This window comes from Pholcus phalangioides, unplaced genomic scaffold, assembly GCF_987345545.1.
Source record: "Pholcus phalangioides strain wild (caught in Gottingen) unplaced genomic scaffold, Ppha-v1.0 ptg000015l_1, whole genome shotgun sequence".
In the NCBI taxonomy this organism is placed as follows: domain Eukaryota; kingdom Metazoa; phylum Arthropoda; class Arachnida; order Araneae; family Pholcidae; genus Pholcus; species Pholcus phalangioides.
The window spans coordinates 87,407,277-87,427,330 of record NW_028301608.1 but is presented as its reverse complement, the minus strand read 5'-3'; the positions used below and the strand labels follow the sequence as shown (position 1 = coordinate 87,427,330).

The window sequence follows — 20,054 nt, the reverse complement described above, 5'->3', positions numbered from 1 at the left end:
ATTTAATAAAGTTTTGTGTAATTTCAGTAATACTTCAATATAAATGTGGCATTCCTCAATTTTTTTGCACTTACATAGCTTGCAGTTCTCATCTTCATCGAATCCGGACAAAACTAGATGAAAATCGATGCCGTTTTTCAGTTAATAGAGTTACGAAAAGAAAAAAAAGCATAAATGATAAAAGCATGTAATTAGCGCCGTTACAGCCTTATCTATCTTGCGGCAGACTGGGACTCGGAACTATGGCCAACTATAACGGTAGAGTTACGAATCCAAACAAATAAAAGCCACGTTTGGAATCAAAACTAGTTGCTAGAGCAGCTATAGAGTTAAGAATTGAAACAAAGCCATCCTTGGAATCGAAACAATTTCCCCAGCTGCTAGAGTTGAGTAGACATGTATCGAAACAAAATCGAATTCAAGAGTCTAATCTTTGCTCAAGCTACTGAAGTTACAATAGAGTTACGAATCGAAATATAGCCCCTGGAATCAAAATAATTTTCCAGGCGCATGGAGTTGCTATAGAGTCAAGAATCGAAGCAAATCCAAATTTGTGGTCGAAACCAATCGAATCAAACCAGTACAAATCGAAACTTGACCGATCTCAAGGGTTAAATCTTGGTTCAAGCTACTGAAGTTAAGAATAATTTTTCCCTCTCAGCTACTAGAGTATAGCTGCTACTACTGCTTAACCCTACATGCACCTCTATGGAATTTCTAACGAATTGGTACATGCCAGAATGTACGTGTTGTGATCCTAACGTGAAGTTTTTGTGTAATGCGTATTATGTGTAGTGCTGCCATCAATTTCTGTAACTATGAGTGAAGTGTAATGATTGAATAATTTACGTTGTAGGCCTGTTGCTCTCTGTGGCGAGACTAGAGTGAAGCTGCGAATCGAATAAAAGCTGATAGTAAGAGTCAAAGAGTCGCAGCTGCTGGAGTTACTTGACATTATTATTCAGGGATTGATGCGTTTTCTTAGCCATACCTTCATTGACGCTGCCATTCTAACAAATTTAAGTTGAGAATCAAAACGTTCTAAGCTTCTGTATTTGAGTAGGACCACTAGCTACAAACCTGCCTCATTAGAAACAGTTCTCATTTCTCTTTTGAGATCGATAGTAATAAATTGTGACGAGTTGTCCGATGAGGCTGTGAGTAGTTTAATGATTCAGAAAATTATTCACTCTACTACTCTGATTTCCAGCAATGGTAGACTTGAGAATCGAAACCAAAACTGGAATTTTTAGTCACAACATAGTCTTTGGAGTTACAGTAGAATTATGAATCAAAATGAAGCTTGAATTATAATAGCGAATATAAGCTGCTTGAATTATGCCTAGTATGAATCGAGACAAAGCTCTGATTTTTACTATTAAGAACTATGCTATTACTTCTGAATTAAGAGATCAAAATCATACTGCAGCTTCTGAAATTAAGAATCATCACTATATATCCTAGTTTTGAAAAATTTCATGAATTGAATACGGTAGTGAATTGTCATTTAGATGTTGAAGAAAGATGAAAAAATATCACACTACGGTATAATACTCCGACTTACGCTACCCCGAGCTGTGTGATTCCGCAACTACGCGATTTTATGTGAAAAATACTCATTCATGAAATTCAAGTATAATCATGAGATTATTGGTCAGATAATAGAGATTATTAAGTGATCAAAAAAATCGATGAGTAAAAATGATGTGATGAGACTGCACTGATGTTTAATAGGCTACAGTGATGAAAACTTTGTGCCGTGATTCAGAAATGGAACCCCAAGGCTTGTATAGTGTTTTACATTTTTACAGAGAAATGTCCCAATCCCCCCCCCCCCCATACTAAATCTAACGTTATAAATAGTCAGAAAACTTTTAAAATTCATAATGATGCTCATTAATATGGCAATTTAACTCTTGATCAATTTCAACTCACGGATAAAATTTTTTTTTTCTTGTATCGAAACCAGTGCACTCACCAACACGCATCTAGATTCACGAATCAAAATTCAATATTATTCCTTCGCACGTCGTTGAAGAGAAAATAATCCTTCAAATTTTTGGTAATTCCTTTTTTGATAGAGTTACAAATACAACGCCACAATAGGCAAATCGCCCAACGAGGTGGCTGACTTAAGAACATCGTGGATCCCCGAGCCATTTTTTGGAGGCCCTACCTACTACTGCTACACCACACATGCACCCCGCCCACACCCTCCCCCCCCCCCGCAGAACCCCCAACGAATCGGTGCATGCGGGAATGTGCGTGTACGTGTAGTGAAACCTGACGTGAAGTTTTTTGTTTCTCTGTAATGCTTGTTATGTGTAGTGCTGGCATCTGCCACCAGTTTTTCTAACTATGAGTGAAGTGTTATGATTGAATGATCGTTGTAGGACTGTTGCTCTCTGTGGCGAGACTTTTTAACGGGGAGATCGGCTCGCATTTGCGCCTTATTATTTCTCTGTTTTATGCCTTATTCTCTGCCTTATTTGTGCGTTATTTCTCTGTTTTTCATTTCAAAAAAATCTCCTCTTTCACAAAATTAACCCTTAAAATTTTGGAGAGGAAATTACTCTGAATTTTTTTTTCAGATATCACTGCTCCAAATACAAGCAGCTCATTTTTTTTCGATGGACCAAATTGTTATCAGAGTTTTACGTAAGGAGGGGCACAAGAAGTTCTTGCCCCAATCTGAGACGATCAAACATTTAAAATATTTTTTAATATTTCTGTTAAAGAATTAAAATATCGGGAAAAAACACCTTTCTATACTATCTTAATGAATTTTTATTAATTTAAAATGCTATTCAAGAATTAATGACTAAAAAAATCTCTGGAAGAAATTCCTTGTGCCTCCTCCAAAGGTTGATCCTACATACACCCATGGATGTTATCAAAACATTCAAAGATTTTAACGCGTGACATTCATTTGCGCAGATTTTACAGAATGCATTATTATTATTTTTACTGGAACGGATTGCAATCACAAAGCAAGTTAAATTTCATGACGTTATAGTTAAGTACCATACAGTGGGGCATCCATGTTAACACTTAAGTGGCCGCATATTATTTCCCGTACGCTTACTCTAAGACCGGCGATTTTCTCGTTTGGAAATGAAAAACAAATACATAGAAATTAAAAATCGAGAAATCTCGTTGCTGGTCTTTTACGTCTCAGCATTGAAACACGAGAAATCTCGTGAGTGGTCGTTTAAGTGTTAAGAACGAAAAAGACGGGTACTTTTCTTAAATTGCGGTCCCAATCAATTATTATTCTTGCACACTTATATGAGAAGTCATACCCCGACGTGATTATCGCCGGCCCCACCTATCGTGTAAATTTTGTGGTTTTTATTACCGTATTAACAAATTAATGCCCAATTAAAAATGTAAAATTAGTAAAATTTGTTCAAAGGCATAGTTTCATCATGTAAAATCTATTATTTCAAGATTTTCCTATCGTAAATATCATGCTTCTTTACGAGTATAACAAAAACGTCTGCGTTACTCACTTTGAGACCCTTCTTTCCATTCGAATAATATATTTTTTTTCATCTTCGTTCTCATTAACCTCAGTGTCAGACATAGCCTCGAGTCGAAAACCAAAATAATCCAAAAAAAACCTCCGAGGCAATAACCGTACCTTCATAATCCGTCACACGTGGTTGTTATTATTGTTGTTATTATTATTATTGTTATTATACTGTCATTATCACTGGATTTGTTTCCTCCTGCATACGGAATGAAGGCTAAATTGATGAAAGTGGATTTCTCATCCACGCCCTTTAAGAAATGTTTATCACATAACAGTCACATATTACCTTCGCGTTCGCTTTTTCTCGAGTTCAAATGCGTGTTATTTAAATGACGTTATAACAGAGAGAGAGAGGGGGAGGGGGGAAAGGAATTATTGTAACCCAGTTGCGTAAAAACTGCAACAACCTGCGAGCATATACACACAACACACGAAGGTGAAATGAAGTAATGCAACGACCAGGTCCGATAACTGGTTCAAGGTTCCTACTGCTAATGTGTTTCCCTAAACAACCGGTAAATATTTTCCTAATGTTAAATATGAAAGAATTCAAGTAACGCGTAAATTACATGGATATAAAAAGAATTCCCAAGAATGTTCTTAAACTATATCATATCAATATTCAGGATCATTTCATTTATATAATAGATACGATACCATATACATATAAAGACAATAAATACTTACAGCTGCTACATAGGCTTTGACGAGAGATGTATGAGAGGAAACTGCATAATAGGAGAAAAAAAATTACAAAAATGCATGAATAATGCGAAGGTAATGAATATAAATAGAATTGATCATATAAATTACGAGAGAATGAGATAATAATTAACATCATGCGAATATCATTATCCGCGGAGGCTTATCATCAACGATACAGGAAGTGTCACAAATTGATGTGAAAAGAAATATTTTTGTGTTTTTCCTTGCATATTCATTAGAGGAAACAAACGATGACGGACCAATCATTGACACTCCATGGGCTCAGCTAAAATTAAATCATTATGTCGGGGGTACATTGACACGAAGAACTTAAGCCAATAAACAACCAACCCTTTCGAGTAGCAAATCTCGTTCGACAATATTATTCTCGATGATCGATTATGTGTGTATGCAGGGTGATTTTTTACATAATTCCCCCCATGATGCATTTTACTGGCAAACCGTTGAACCTAAAGGCATGCTTTCAATTAGAATCATTTGATCATTTTTGCCGCACCATGGTCATTTTTTGCACGCGAGGGCTAATTAGACCGGAACCTACAATTTATTGTCGATTCCGAATGGCAGGCTTCTTTTTTTATAGTCATCGAGAGGTTGGTGCGCCAACCCCTCGATGGGGGACTCCCTGCGGTAGCAATTTCTTCTGCGGTCATGTCACCGTTTGTATTGTACCCGTGTCAAGAAAGTTTTCTGACAAGGACGAACCGGGTATCGAACTCGCGACACCTCTAAACATCCTTTGGTACTTTAGGCGAGTAGTTTTTATTGACCTAGGCTACCGCGCCTTCTTTCAATTAGAAAAAGTATTTAAATAACGTATAGAACTCAGATACGTCATTTATGGCGCAAGGGGTTGTATATATATTAAAACACAAAAATTAACTTTTTATGCAGTCCCCTTGTCCTCTAACTTCCAATTAGAAAGTTGCCCTGTCTCTCCCAAGGCCAAAAAAAAAAATCCACGTTTGTAAGTACAATATTCGGTGAGATATTTGATTTCATAAATCGGAGAAAAGTTGGAAGAAAAAAATAGTATAAACTAACTCACACATGCTCATTATTCTGTTCTTTCCCTTCTTTTCAGAGATTTTTGAATTCTAATGCCTCTGTGAATATTGAACTTAGAAGCGTAAAATTTCTTTTGCTGGCCTCAGGAGAGACGGGGCTACAAATTTATAATTCGGTTATTGAGGACAGGGTGCCCGTATAAAACGTAAGTTTTTTGTATTTTAATAACTGTACAACCCTTTGCAACATGGAAGACATATCTGAGTACTACACGTTATTTGGATACTTTTTTAAATGTAAGTATGCCTTTGGGATCAACGGTTCGCCAGTAAAATGCGGCAAGAAATTAAGTAATTTTATACACGATCCCTTAATATGTTTGTCTAAATTCAAATTAAAGTCGCTTACCATGGATATAATATACGGCTTTTTGTAATCCATGATTTTTGGTCCATATTCACTTCCACTTAAAAACAGGTGTATTTCTACGCATTTCCGTGAAAAAGTACATGGAATATTATGCTCTACAAATTACTGAATGTTTAACTTTTTTTGTTATTTTTGGATCACTTGGTACTTATAGATAGATGATAGTGATAAACGATTGTTGTGATCGGTAAAAGCAGAAACCCACACTATTTTGAGGGCACCAAATCTCTACCAGGGCTGCCCTTACCAGACGTGCGGGTCAGAGGCATCTTTATAATTTTGATGCCTAGGAGTGTACGCAGGATTGACCTTTGGAGAGGGCACACAATGGGTTTCTCGCTTACAAACCTTCAAAAAGCATTTTGAATTAACAGAAACTGTGATTAAGGTAGCATATAAATGTTTTCTTTTTCAATGTTTCAATCATTTTACAGAGATATTTAAAAATATTTTAAATTTGTGATCATCTTTTAGGGGCTACGGGTGCCCCCCTGTGTCCCTCCCTGCTTACGCTTATGTCAGTACCCCTTAGCGTCGATTTTATATATTTTGTGGCAGGGGAGAATCGGAAGTTCAGAAAATTGAAGAAAAATAATTCCAGCACCCATGAAAATTCAATATAAATGAAAGCGATAATTTCAGAATTGATGAAAATTCAGAATTTGCTTAAAAAAACAATTACGGAATTGATGAAAATTCGGAACTCTCTAATGAAAGAAATTATATATTGTTACCGTGAGTTCGGGCGCCCAGTGCGATCGTGCATGTCACATTCCTAAGGGCGGTTCTGATTCCTACCTTTTCAAGAACTATGCAAAAGCATGTTAATTGATGACGAGTAAAACTGATGACGACACAAAATAATTCTAAATTCATGGGACAAACTTCAAGAATTGATATAAATCTCTGTAAACAAGCATTTTTTTTGGTTACAGAATGTGCAGTCGAATCGCAATAGAAAAAGCGGTAGAGGGTGATTTTTTAGAAAGTGCACGCGACAGCACTTCACAAAAATAAAATACAGTAGATCCCGCTTATAACGTTTTTCAAAAAACCATCATGGAAAAACGTTGTAAGCGGAAAAACGCTTTACACGGGAAATCGGAATGAGTATTAGTAAGAGTTGGGACCACGAAAATAAGTCGTACTGAGAGGTGAAAAACATTCTGAGTGGGAATTTTACAAGCGGGATCCACTGTACATTTTTACGATGGATTTGCTGCAATAAGTGCAACCATTCCAGGGAGCAGGGTATTGTAATGTGGTAAGCTTTCTCACGGTGTAACCTGGGCAACGCAAATTCTAGCACTAGTTATTATACCGCTTGATCATTGTTTGACGCAGTATAACCTTGATGGTCCTTGCACCAAACTCTAATCCAATCCAGAGGTTCATATGCACCCTCGAATATATACATATATAATATTTGTTTTTGGTGAAGTGCTATTGTGTACTCTCTAACAACACTCTCTCTCGCCTTTGCTATTGCTATTCGACCGCACATTTTATGGTAGAAAATGTTTGTTCAAGTGTCTTATATCGCCTCTTAAAGTTTGTCCCATGAATTTAGAATCAACCCACACAGAAATGTCTCGGGCCGCTTAAGTGAACTGTGAATGTCTCTCGAGCAGCATATGTGATTTAGAAATGAGCCGCCAGCCACTCAAGTAATCTGCAAATGTACCACGATCCATTTGATTTAACTGGAGGTGTGCCGCCGGTCGCTCAAGTGATTTCGAAATGTGCTTGGGGTCATTTAAGTGATCTGTATATGCGCCGTTTGTCGCTTAAATCACCATGAATTTGCAACTGAAGTAACCCGGGAGCGTGTCGTGAGCCATTCGAGTGATCTAGAAATGTGCTACGGGCCACATCAGAAAACTCTGGGGGCCACATTTGGCCACCCAGGTCATGGTTGAACATGTATGATATAAGTGGACTCGACTGCATGTACCTATCGCGTCATAGAAAATGAAATACAGTATTTAAAAACTGCAAAATGACGAGTAGGAAAAAAAAATAGATCTCGTGATAACTTTGGGATAATTAAATTTACATGAAATATCACCCCGAGGGTTTGGAAGAAATAAAAACTGCACACACACACACACCTTGAACTCTTGGTGATTTCAAGAGATGCTCGAGGTGAAATTAAAATGAGAAAAGAAAACAAAACACGAGTGATAGGCGGAGTTGCGCATAAATTTCGGGAAATTATTCATTGCGCAGTGAAGGGCAAATGAGGAAATTTTCTTGGAAATCTTTCGGGGTGTGTGTGTGTGTACCGAGGGTGTGACAATAACCTCATGATTCTATGAGAATTTTATATATATATATAGATCCGTCATTAAAACTTTTACATGAAAGGAGTATTGTAGTTAGTTTCTAAATGTCGAGAAGTGATTTTTTTTAAAATAATAATAATGATTGGCAGTTTATTAGAAGAGGAAATAAAAAATTTAAACACAAAAACATGACAATCAGGGGGGGCTGGGGGGTAAATGCCCCAGGCGCCTTACTTTACACGTGGGGTTATTAATGTACAGGGAGAAGAGAAATTCAAGCTTTGTTTTAAGAGAAAAAGTCCGAGGATGAAATTAAAAATGTATTTCAATATCTAGAATTTGAAACAGATGGAGCTTAAAAGATGATTTTTTTTTAAATTGAAAAATATACGTCTTTCCTTCCCATTTATGTTGTTATTTTCGCTCTTTTCTCCGATTTTTGAATTCAAATATTTCCGTGAATATTGTACTTATAAACATCGACTTTTCTTTGTTGTTCTCAGGAGAGAAAACTTTCCTACTGGGTTTTTTACAACAGGGTGTCCATATAAAAGAAAGTCCGTTTTTATATTTAGATAACTTTTCAACCCCTTGCAACATGAATGACGTAACTGAGTGCTGCAAATTATTTGGATACTTTTCTAATTGGACGTATTCCTCTAGAACAGCGGTTCTCAACCGGTGCTCCGTGTGCACTTCCCAAGGGCTCCGCGGCGACTCAAGGAAAATAAAATAAATCAGTAAATTTGATTGATAAATAAAAAAAGAGGTCTGCAGGGGGTTCGCCATAAAAATTGCATACAAAAAGGGCTCCTCGAGTCAAACAGGGCTCCGCCATAGAAATTTTATACTAAAAAGGGCTCCGCGATTCAAAAAAGGTTAAGAACCGCTGCTCTAGAATAAACGGTTCGCCAGTAAAATGTAGCCTGGGGACTTTCCTTACTACACTGTATATTCTGTGCTGAAATTAGATTAGAAGTAAATCATAAAATTAGAATATTGGATGCAAATGCTGTTCAGAAAGGTCTATCGACTCTCCGTGCTACAGCTTCGGCTGAAGCTGATTTTTCTGTGGTTTTCCAACTTTGAAGTGTGAATGTGAGCAAGTCTTCCGTTTGAAAAAGTCTCTCCTAAGAGAGCAGGCAGAGCAACACGATACTCGTTACATTACTCGAAAATTCAGGAATCTGCCATTTTCACTTCAAGATATGTAAGGCAGACAACAGTACCAGTAGAACACTAAAGACGCATAGCTCTCTTAACATGGGTGTGTTAGGGTCTCTAATACACTCAGAGGCGCGTACCAATTCGTTCAAAATTCCCTGATAGAAATGACGAGGTGCCTGTAATTTCGAATAGTAGTTGTACACCTATAGCGCTTTCTTTCAAACTTGAGCACAACTCCATTCTGTCGCCATAGGCAGTTCACTATCGAATGAGTTATGCTGTTATGCTGGAAGTGTGCATGTGTACCTAACAGTCTGAAAGGTTATCTAGTGTTGTGCTTGAATTTTATTGCTACTACTATTATTATTTAACAGTTGCAGAATTTATAACTAGTCGGTACATGCAGGAATGTGTGTTCTGAGTGAATTTGTGTCCCCCCAACGTATTTATGTTCTCAGAGTTGTGCTTGTTTCGTGTTCAGCTGGTGCTCCATCTATTTCTCAAACTATGAGGGAATTTTGGTGCCGTTATAGATCTGTTGCTCTCTTAGGCGAGACCTAACGGTGAACACAAACCGCATAGGGGTCATTCAAGTATTACGTCAGCATCGGGGGGGGGGGGGAGAGGGTTTCGGATTTGCTGACTTTTGATGACAAGGGAGGGCGGGGGTTTGAAGATGGCTTACGTCATCAACCACCCCTTTTGAAGATATGAAATATTCTAAGCTGCTGACGGGGGGATGGGTGGTCAGTGTTTTGCTGACAAGGGGGGAGAGAGGGGTCAAAAATGGCTGAAAATCTGCTTACGTAATACTTGAATGGCCCCATAACAGTCATATAAAACCGTCACCGCTCTAAAAATGGTACGTATTAGAGAATTGAATTCTATGAAGCACAATGTGTGTGGTCGTAGATGCGGGTTCACAGTTGGGATAATTTTTCTCGGCACGCTACATGAGCATGGCTGGCTGACAGGTGTTCAGCACGGGGGTCCTGGGGACGAATCTTGTTATAGTTATTATATATTTTTTCTTTTACTGTAAATTTTGTAGGAGGGACCCATGAATGATCCCAGCTTAAGATTTTTTTTAAATCCTCGTGCTTCATGCTCCTCTTCCCTGCCTGACCCAACACCAAAAATATTTAAAAAAGAATCACCGAAAACTGAAAATTTGCTATTTAGGCCTAAATATAGTCATACATAAATGATACGATTCGAATTATGCCTGTCGTTACATAACTTTACGAAGGTCATCCTATATATGCTGTGTTTAAATCTCTTTTTCAGGTACCGGTTTTTTAACCTGTTCTCACCATACCACATATAAGTTGACCTTCAGTTATATTCTGTGTCATTTGCGTATAAAAAGGTTGCGCATACTCTTCACAAATACCAGAATTTATCGCATCATTTGCTTATGTAATTATTCGCATTACTGTTGATATTTCATTCTCTTTGCTCAAAATGGCATTCGAGCTTGAATTTTCGATAAATGCGTATCATATAGAAAATAAGGAAGCTTATAAGCAGTTTATTATAGTTTTCAATCTGTTTTTATGATTATTACTTATATTCGGTATTGTAATAATATCACTTTTTTATTATTGATTTGAATGTAAAAATTCATAGACGCCTCGTGGCTACTCCCAAATTTCAAAGAGCTCTTGAAACTTCATTGTAGGATTCCCGCATGTAATTAGAGTACTTCACTGTGTAATTCAAACACAGCCAAAGACGTATAAATTGCTCAATTCAAAAAGCTTTCTTCAAGGTCTATTTTATAGAACTTAACCAGTCAACCCCACCCTAGAATGTATATCGGCTATTAATAATAATAATCTCAATTTCACTCTTTCTTTTTTTTTGTTTCAGATGATTCAATAAGAAACTTATTTAAGCATTCGTGTCACGTTCTTGTAATTTAACGGAAAATATTTATACACGCAAGATACGTATTATATGAAGAGTAAAAGCAAAAAAAAAAAAACAGACAAAATGTTCATCAAGGTAATAGACGACACGAGCATTAATAATTGGAACGATCAACGCACAATCCAATCGTTTTTAGTATCAAGATGCTTGAATCGATTTGGTTTCTTCATATGAAATTTTTTGAATTCATGTTGACACATAAAAGATGGAAGATAATTTAAATTCTGGAGACCATTCAAACATGTCAGTAAAAAAAACAGGAATGCTATCGAATAAACTCATTGAATTCGTAGACATCAGTGTAATTCTTCTAAAACGTTGCCATAAATCATCATAATCTCAAAATCGCACGAAAAACGTTATTGTAAGTCGGCAAAGTCATCAATAAATTGGACGGCTTTTATATAAAAGGAACCAAGTGCCATTTGTAACATTTTTGAGATATACCGACATCTCAACTATTGAAAGAGGCGGGATTTTTTTATCTAAATAGAACAAAGTGACATATAGGCAGTGATGCCGTCTGTGCGCACTCGAACCAACAACCAAACTTAAGAGATAACTGAATCGAAGATAACTTTAAATAGCTTTTCCTCAGTTTTGATTTACTTAGTTCCTTTTTATATAAAAACCGCCCAATTGTTACCAAAAACGATGCCATTTAACCCAAAAAAATCCGCAAACGTCACCAAGAACGTATGCATATATCAGAAAAATCACCAATTTTTTTAATTTATGTTGACACATGAAAAATGGAAGGTGTGTAATTTAAATTCTGGAAATAAGTATATTCCTTTTTTAAAAAAAATAGGAATGCTATGGAATAAACTCCATCAGATTATAAACATCAGCAAAATTCTATACATTTTATTTCTCCAGGGATTTCATTTTTGATGACGCCTTTTCTGAATGAAATCGAAACCAAATCTAAATCAGATTGATGACAGATAATTTATATAGTTTATCAATATATAATCAGTTAATTTTAATGTAAAATATGCATAATTTTACTCTTGAATGGGAATTATGATAAGGTGGGTGGGGACGTAAAATTAATTTTACAGTTCAGAGCATTACAGCTGTTACCAATTGCCGGACGGACCTTCTTTCATTATTTCAAACCGAACACGACTCCAGTCTATTGCCATGTTTAATTTACTACCGAGTGAGTTGCGCCGGAAGTGTACAGGGACGAACTTGGGCAGGTGCGAAGGGTGCAATCGCACCGGGCCGCAAAATATTAGGTGTCATATAAAACCAGATTTTAATACATTTATTATGTATTACATTTTAACTTTGTCTGCTTAACAAAGCTGACTTCAAACTACATCTACTTACAGACATGTCGTACGAAAATATGTGACTTACGCCTTATGAACAAATCCACATATGGACACGAACCCATTGTGTGGGATGGGCCTTAATTTTTATCAAGATCCTCAGCAAAATTTTAGCTGGCTTCTTGTATTGATTTTCCAGGAAATTTGTAGTTCGGCTTAAAGGATTTGAAATATGGGAATACGTGACGCTTCCATGCACCTGCCCTACCTAATAGGTCCCATGCTTTAAAACGCCCATGCATGCAAGAAACCCTCTGGTACAGTGTTTTCCACGTGCTTTAAAGCAAAGACTTCTGGTGGGCTCTAAAACTTACGTAATTTTTGGGAGACAAAATTGCCGGACAGGCAATTTGATAGATAAAATAAAAACTTTACTCTGAGCCTATGTACATAACTCTGCCCAATCACAATCCATTGTGGTGTGGGAGCAGGCATATAGATATTTTAGAGAGCCGCAAAACCGTTTGCGCACCGGGCTGCTAAATATTCAAGTCCGGCCCTGCCTGTGTACCTAACAATCTGAGTAGGTATCTAGTGTCCTGTGTGAATTTTTAGTGTTTTTATATGTATTTGAAATTGTTAGTGAAGTACGATAATTTAATATTTGGGGGGTATGCACTGCATCTTATTTACTTTGGCACACCACCAATCATGGTTCCTGGTTTCAGATTCCAGAGCTATGTCAGTCTCTGGATCGAAACCTGGACGCTCGCAATGAGTCCATAACGACACCCACACAGTGGTCAAATGTTCATTTTAGTCTTCGGACGTGATCTGTGACTGCGGATAGATATGCTAAAGAAGTTGGTGATGCATCAGCTGAAACGAAGACAGTGCCTTGATTCCACCTCTTTCATTTAAGATGAAGTGGAATATCAACCACCGTTATATTGGAAAATTTTTATACGGCAACGCTTCACTATACAGTGGACCTCCATAATTGATACCCCACATTTACGGACAAAAGTTTTGGTCCCATGGTGTCCCTTATCGAGAAGTTCCAATGTAATCCCGTTATTTGATTTTGAATCAAAGTATGCCTTAAACGTAACCATATCCAGTAAAATGCGGGAAATTGCGATCCTAAATGTAGGAGAGATATCGTAAATTAGAGACAAAAAATAAATAAATTCACGACAAATCTTTGAAATCATGTACGGTTAGGGAAATTCGGACTGTTGAAAACACAGTAAATAAAAATATATTACTCGAAAAAATATCCGTCTTGAGACCAGGTGCTCATTATGAAAGATACAGAAAACTCTGATCCGTGAAATACGAGACATATCCCCGATTGTCCCCAAAAACGTTGCCAAAATCGGTAAAATCACAAATTGTCACCAAAAACGTGGCCATTAAAGTCCTCATAATCCCTAAATCGCACCAAAAAAGATGCCTTAATTCGGCAAAAAAAAAAATTGACGTTCAATATCCTATTTTCGTTTAATGCGCATTGAGTTGTAAAATCGTCTTCTGTCAGTTCTGAACAGGACAACTTATTAATTACGCTTTCACTGTAGTTGAAACGAAAAAAAAAATGACACGCAACGAGAATAAATTGTACCACGAATTCACGGGCAGCTTTCATTTTCAAAAGCAAATCTCTGTTTTTGAAGAAAATGCGTATATTTATTAATGTTTATCTACTCTGTCGTAAATAGTTTGATGAAAGCAATTAATTAAATTTGAATTGAATAATTTATAAGCACAGTAAAAACTTGAACTGGTCGTGATGGCAATGACAATTAGATTATGATGGTGATGGGGAAACAAGAAACATTGGCATTAAAAATTTCAAGGTCAAGTACGTGACATGTTGTCGATGTTCGTGTCCCGCCATCGACTCGCTACTGGCTTCACACAAAAAAGAAGATAGAAGAAAACTCGTCTTTTTTTTTTCTCATACGTGTCCGCCATCTAGAATTCTTACCACGTCCGCTAAAGTGGTGTTACTCGTGTCTTCGAGAAACCAACAGGAAATACACCAATATTGCATCACACACAATTTGTTGACGGACAAGTTATTCTGTGATGAAATATCCCCTCCCCCAATCATCAAGCGATACTTGATTCTCATGAACTCATAAACTTCTATTGTTTTTCAAGTTTTCTACCACTTTCAAACCTATAAAATACGTGGTACATGGGAATACTCTTAAAGCGACGATTTTTAAAAGTTCATAAATACTTTTTCTCGAAGGCGATTGATGTATATCAGCATTTCTTGACCCGTGGTCCGCAAAAGCACAGTTGATAACTTGATTCTAACAAATGACTAGATTATTATTTAACCGCTGTGATATTAGTGATATCCGCATGGGTTTTTTATATTAAGAGAGACCTTCATTTTTAGGGTAACCGTATTTCATCGAGAAAAATGCGGAGAACTGCGGTCTTAAACGTGGTATATCATTAATTTGACACAAAAAAAAAGCCACGACCAATTTACCGAAAGGGGCTGTGCAAGTATTACGTAAGAAAATTTTTAGCCATTTTTGACACCCTCCCCCCCCCCCCCTGTCAGCAAACGTCAGCAAATCGCTGACACCCCTCCCCCACCCCCTTTGTCAGCAAAATTTCGTCATCAGCTCTGCCCTTCTGAATCCTATCTCATATTTTCATAAAGGGTGAATGATGGCGTAAGCATTATCCAACCCCTCCTCTCCCCCCCCCTTGTCATCAAAAGTCAGCAAATCGGAAACCCCCTTTCCCCCCTCCCATCCATGATGACGTAATACTTGAACGGCCCCAAATTGCTGGTGATTGGGGAAAATTCGAACTGCTTAATTCCCTGAGATATAGATGACAAGAACTAATTTTATCTTATTTATATATGGACACGTGTTTTGGGGCGCAGTTTGACCTAATTGGTCCTTGCGCCAATAAAACCAAAATCCAAATTCAATGCTTAAAACCGCAGTAAATAAAAATGTATTTCATCGAAAAAACAGCATTCATCATGACCAGGTGACAATTGAGAAAAATACGAAAAACTATGATCTGAAATACGGGATATTCGAATCGTTCCCCCAAAAACGTTGTTAAAAGTCGGCAAAATCACAAATTGTCACCAAAACGTTACCAAAACTGGGAAAAATCTGTGATTGCCACCAAAAACGTTGCCATAAGTTCGTTAAGTCACCAAATGCGCTGCCATAAGTTTGCTAAATCCCAAATTGTCACCAAATGCGCTGCCATAAGTCTGCTAAATCCCAAATTGTCACCAAAATTGATGACGTAAGTCGGCAAAATCCTCAATCGTTGCCAAAAGCGTTTTCAGAAATCAGCAGAATCACCACTTGTTGATGAAATGGATGGAAACTGCCAACGAGTAGAAAATGAAGGAATTTTCGGAACTCGCGGGGCGTTGAAATGCCGTCCAATGGAAATACATGACGAATTTGTGAAATTAATACTTTTGCTTATAGCCATAATCACCATAATGTAATTTATAATTTATGAGAGTTATCTTTATTTACGATTTTAGTCAAGATTAAAAATTGAAATAAGCTTCATAGAAAAAATAAACTCGCTGGACGGAAATACGGAAAACGAGTAGCATGGCCACACTGCTCATGCTGTAAGTTAGTGGATTGTCAAATCGTAGTGTTATTTTACATGCCTTTGGGTCAAACAGGTTGAGAAACGCTGATATATATTAGTGAGTTTTCCGAACATAATAATAAATAATATCTGACAATATTTTATAAACATTTCATTCTCAAAAGTTGAATAATATTATTTTACTTTTGTGTATGGCAAGTAAGGCTGCTAGGAACCAAAATAAGGCACCGGATCTCTTGAGACTCATGGCGGAATCTCACGATGTTTGGTGGACATCTGCAAAGTAGAAAAAAAAAATTAAAATTGATTATAACAAATTTAATGAATAAAGCTATTTTCATAAATAATTAAGTGAAAGAAAATTACATGATATAAAGTGATGTTCAACCAGAGAGATACAGAAATTTAAGCCAAAAAAAAAGAATTTTTGGGGCAATATTCAATGAATATTCGAATTTTTGTCCATGGGCATTACGGGACAAGTATTTCTAATCATCATCTGACATGTGTTACTCGAAATCCGTTTATGAGTCAATCTACGCAACGACCCATAACGGACGGCATAAATAGAACCAATATCATGAGAATAGAAATTGAATAGCTTAACCAATATGATAAATCCCATTATCATGGTGGCATTTTTCATCGTTCTGTCATAAAATATATCCCGGAAGGAATTTCGAGGAAAAAGACAGCTATTATTGGAACTTTTCACGCAACACGCTGGAAAAGATTTAAAAATAATTCATAGGCTGCATTGCATTTGTAATAGGTATGTTACAGTAAATGTGATAAGTTTGATAAATTTATCACTTTTACCGGAGATTATGCATAACAACCAAGTGTCGTTAGTAAATTTGATGTCGTTAGTACTTGAAATTTATCCCCTTCATCTGTGATTATGCATAATACTCTAGGGTGATTGGTGAATTTGATAAATATAAAAGAATGAGTCTAGTGCACATATTAGATGAATGTAGTGGGACCCCGACATAATGATAAAACATTTACGACCGTACCCTGATATAATACGTGTATGAATTATCATGTATGGTATATATCATGAATTATCATGATATACTACTATATTTATCATGTTTATACTATTTATATACGATTTACCATGTTTTGACGTTACGCTTGGGTACTATGCATAATCACAGGTAAAAGTGATAATTTTTATAGTACTTATTAAATTTACCAACGAAGCTTTGGTACTATGCATAACTGCCGGTGAAGATGATAAATTCAGATAAATTTATCAAACTTACCGAAATACTAGGTGACTACGCATAGTAACCGGTTATTATGCATAATAACCGAATTTATTACATTTACCGTAACAGATATATACACAATCAAATAAAAGATATACTTTCATTATTTTAACTTATCTAGAAAATGTTAATTTAATTTTAAACGTTAAAATATTTTGAATAAAAAACTCGAAACACGCAATACGTATTCAAAGTAGCTGTAAAATACATTCTCAAAATATATTTTCGTATAAATGTGCATTAAGATGGAACAGAAATTTTAAGAAATTCAAGGGGAAATAAACTAGTATAAGTGAACTAGTATAGGATTGATGAAGAAAAATAGGTTTGAAAACTTTGGATAATTAAATTTAAAAAAAATTCCCTGAAACTTAAGAGAAAGCAAAATGAAATCGAAAACAGATCGATGTAATACGAGGAATCAAAAGACATCGGCAAGAGGTTGAGTAATATTTTATTAAAAATATATAAAAATAAATGTGTGGAAGAAAAAATTTAATGCGGGAAAACGAAATCTGGAATAAAAAAATCATAATAAGAAATAAGGAAAAATCAAATACAGCGAGATAAGGAATAAAGAAAAATACAGTATATTCATAAGAGATGCAGAAGAATAAAATAAAATCAGGAAGAAAAAATATTATCAGAAATGAATACAGTAAAATGAGTATATATAGAGACAGTTATAAAAGAAAAGAAGGGAAAAAAACCTAAAGATAAAAGAATAAAGGAAAATATCTATCAGAAGAAGCAAATAGGAGTAAAATATAACAAAATAAGGAATGTAAGAATAAAAGAGAATAAAATAAGAATAAAATTCAATTATATAGGTAACAAAGAAAAAATGTCGTTAAAGAAATAAGTAAACTTAAGTAAAAGTAGTTTAATTAACAATAATATTATTATATCATTTATAAAAATGATAAAACAAATTACGGAGTAAAGAAAAACTATCGTTAGAAATGAAGAATAAAGTACGATAAAAATAGAAATATAGAAAAATGACCATTGCAAGTGAAGAAAAATATCACATTGAACGAAAAAAAATAAAAATTACAATAAAATGAAGGACAGAAGATTTTTAAAAAGAAATAATCGAATATATAAAAAAGAAGAAGAAGAAGAAATTAAATTAAAGAATAAACAAACCAAATTGAAAATAGATCAGATATTTATGGTAATTGGAATAAATGATGGTCATAAAGAATCGGCAAATAAAAGGAATCAAGAAATAAAAGTAGAATAACAAAAAAAAAACTTCAACCTTTAAACTTTTCTCGAATATCCATTGAAAATTATTCAACCAAAATAATTACAAACCAGAGCTTAATTAATTAACGTAACCTTCCGCGACCTCAATTTCAAATTAATCAAAAATAAATTCTCCCCTCAAGATATTTCCAGCAATTTTTATTGATGGAATCACATCTATAATACAAATATATAAATTTACAAGCACGAATCCTAATTATTCATAATAATTACAATCCAAACTAATGCAAGTTCAAGATCGCTCACCAAATTCCATCCCAAGTTGACCAAGAAATCACGAATAAAATATCCGATACCCAGAATCCAATTGGGATTCGGGGTTTTATGATATCCAAGGGTAGTTTTCTCTCTCTATGTATGTGTGTGTGTAGTAAACACTTTTCACAAAAAAAAAACCAAAAACGTCACAAAATCAGGACAAAAAATCTGTCTCCGTCGACACAAACCGGGATCGAACAAATATCTATTCAGTCTGATGGACTGGCTCGAGCCATAACAGCAATAAATGAGATCGTGTGTTGTGTTATAGCCCTTTTTTTTTTATGTTCGGTAGTTGTCCAGCAAGCAACGTTTTCACCAATCTTGCAACCGAATCACCCTTTTTTTTACTATTTTATGCTGCCTAGTTTTTTCTTTACCTTAACCTGCCTTGTTCTAACGGTACTTTAAATGGGCTTGACCTAGGGCTTTTATTTATTTAACTTTTTTTTCCTCTTTTTTTTTTTTTTTTTTTATATAGCAACGTGCACCGGTTTTCGGCCTTGCAGCTGGCCCAGGAAGGGCTGCCTATTAAAGATTCATTTTATTCTCTTTCTTTCCTTTTTCCTATGCCTTCCTGGTAACAGTATTCTTCTTCCTTCCTCCAGAAAAATTGTTTCTGTGTGATGATGATTGTAACAAAAAAATATATATTATTGCCATTTTTATTGTATGATCTTTATATGTGAATATGCTGTGAATTTTTATGTGAGATTGGCAAAATTCTGTTAGTCTTGAAGGAATAACTAACGTTTTAACCCTTTAAATGGTTTTTAAAAATTTTTCCTGATCCGCATTATAAGTGCCACATTTGAAATCGCGAAACCTTCACTAATTGCCACCTATCATCAAGAAGATATCATCACCTAATATCGCGAAGATTTTTTTTTTCTGATTGCGAGCTGATAACTGCTCCACCCCCCCCCCTCCCCACAAACGAGGAAATTTACCCCGCCCTTAGCTTTTATTTCCCTCACTAAGATACAAAAACACCTGCCGTGACGTGTGTGTCTTTCTAGGGGAATACTTTTTTTTTCCGGAAGAAAATATTTTCGTATCATTCATACTGAGCGTATATTTCTTTACAGTGATGAAAAGAAGGGGGAACACACAGTCTATTTCTCTCGCTCCTTTTCTTATCTAACCTTCATCAAGAGCGGACTCCACTCACTAGCAGTTGATTGAGGGGAGGGAGGGATGGAAAGCATGTTTTACTGCAAAGACAGCTTCAACGCGTTTTTAGAAGTTGAGGTATTTTGTG

The 20,054-nt window shown here is 35.8% G+C and overlaps 1 protein-coding gene across 2 annotated transcripts in view; it reads right to left on the bottom strand.

The window, feature by feature from the left end:
• Nucleotides 1–20,054, bottom strand: part of LOC149076959 (uncharacterized) — a 55,690-nt gene that overhangs the window by 6,129 nt on the left and 29,507 nt on the right. Inside the window, exons 1-3 of one of the 2 annotated variants that reach the window (XM_089244690.1) lie at nt 18,782–19,038; nt 16,170–16,262; nt 4,223–4,263 (exon numbers count right to left, since the gene is read on the bottom strand). In XM_089244690.1, the coding sequence (XP_089100816.1) occupies nt 4,223–4,263; nt 16,170–16,233 (105 nt within the window). In that variant the 5' untranslated portion in view covers nt 16,234–16,262; nt 18,782–19,038. Of the gene's footprint in view, nt 1–4,222; nt 4,264–16,169; nt 16,263–18,781; nt 19,039–20,054 lie in introns of those variants that run through there. The other variant, XM_089244691.1, reaches the window with a different exon arrangement.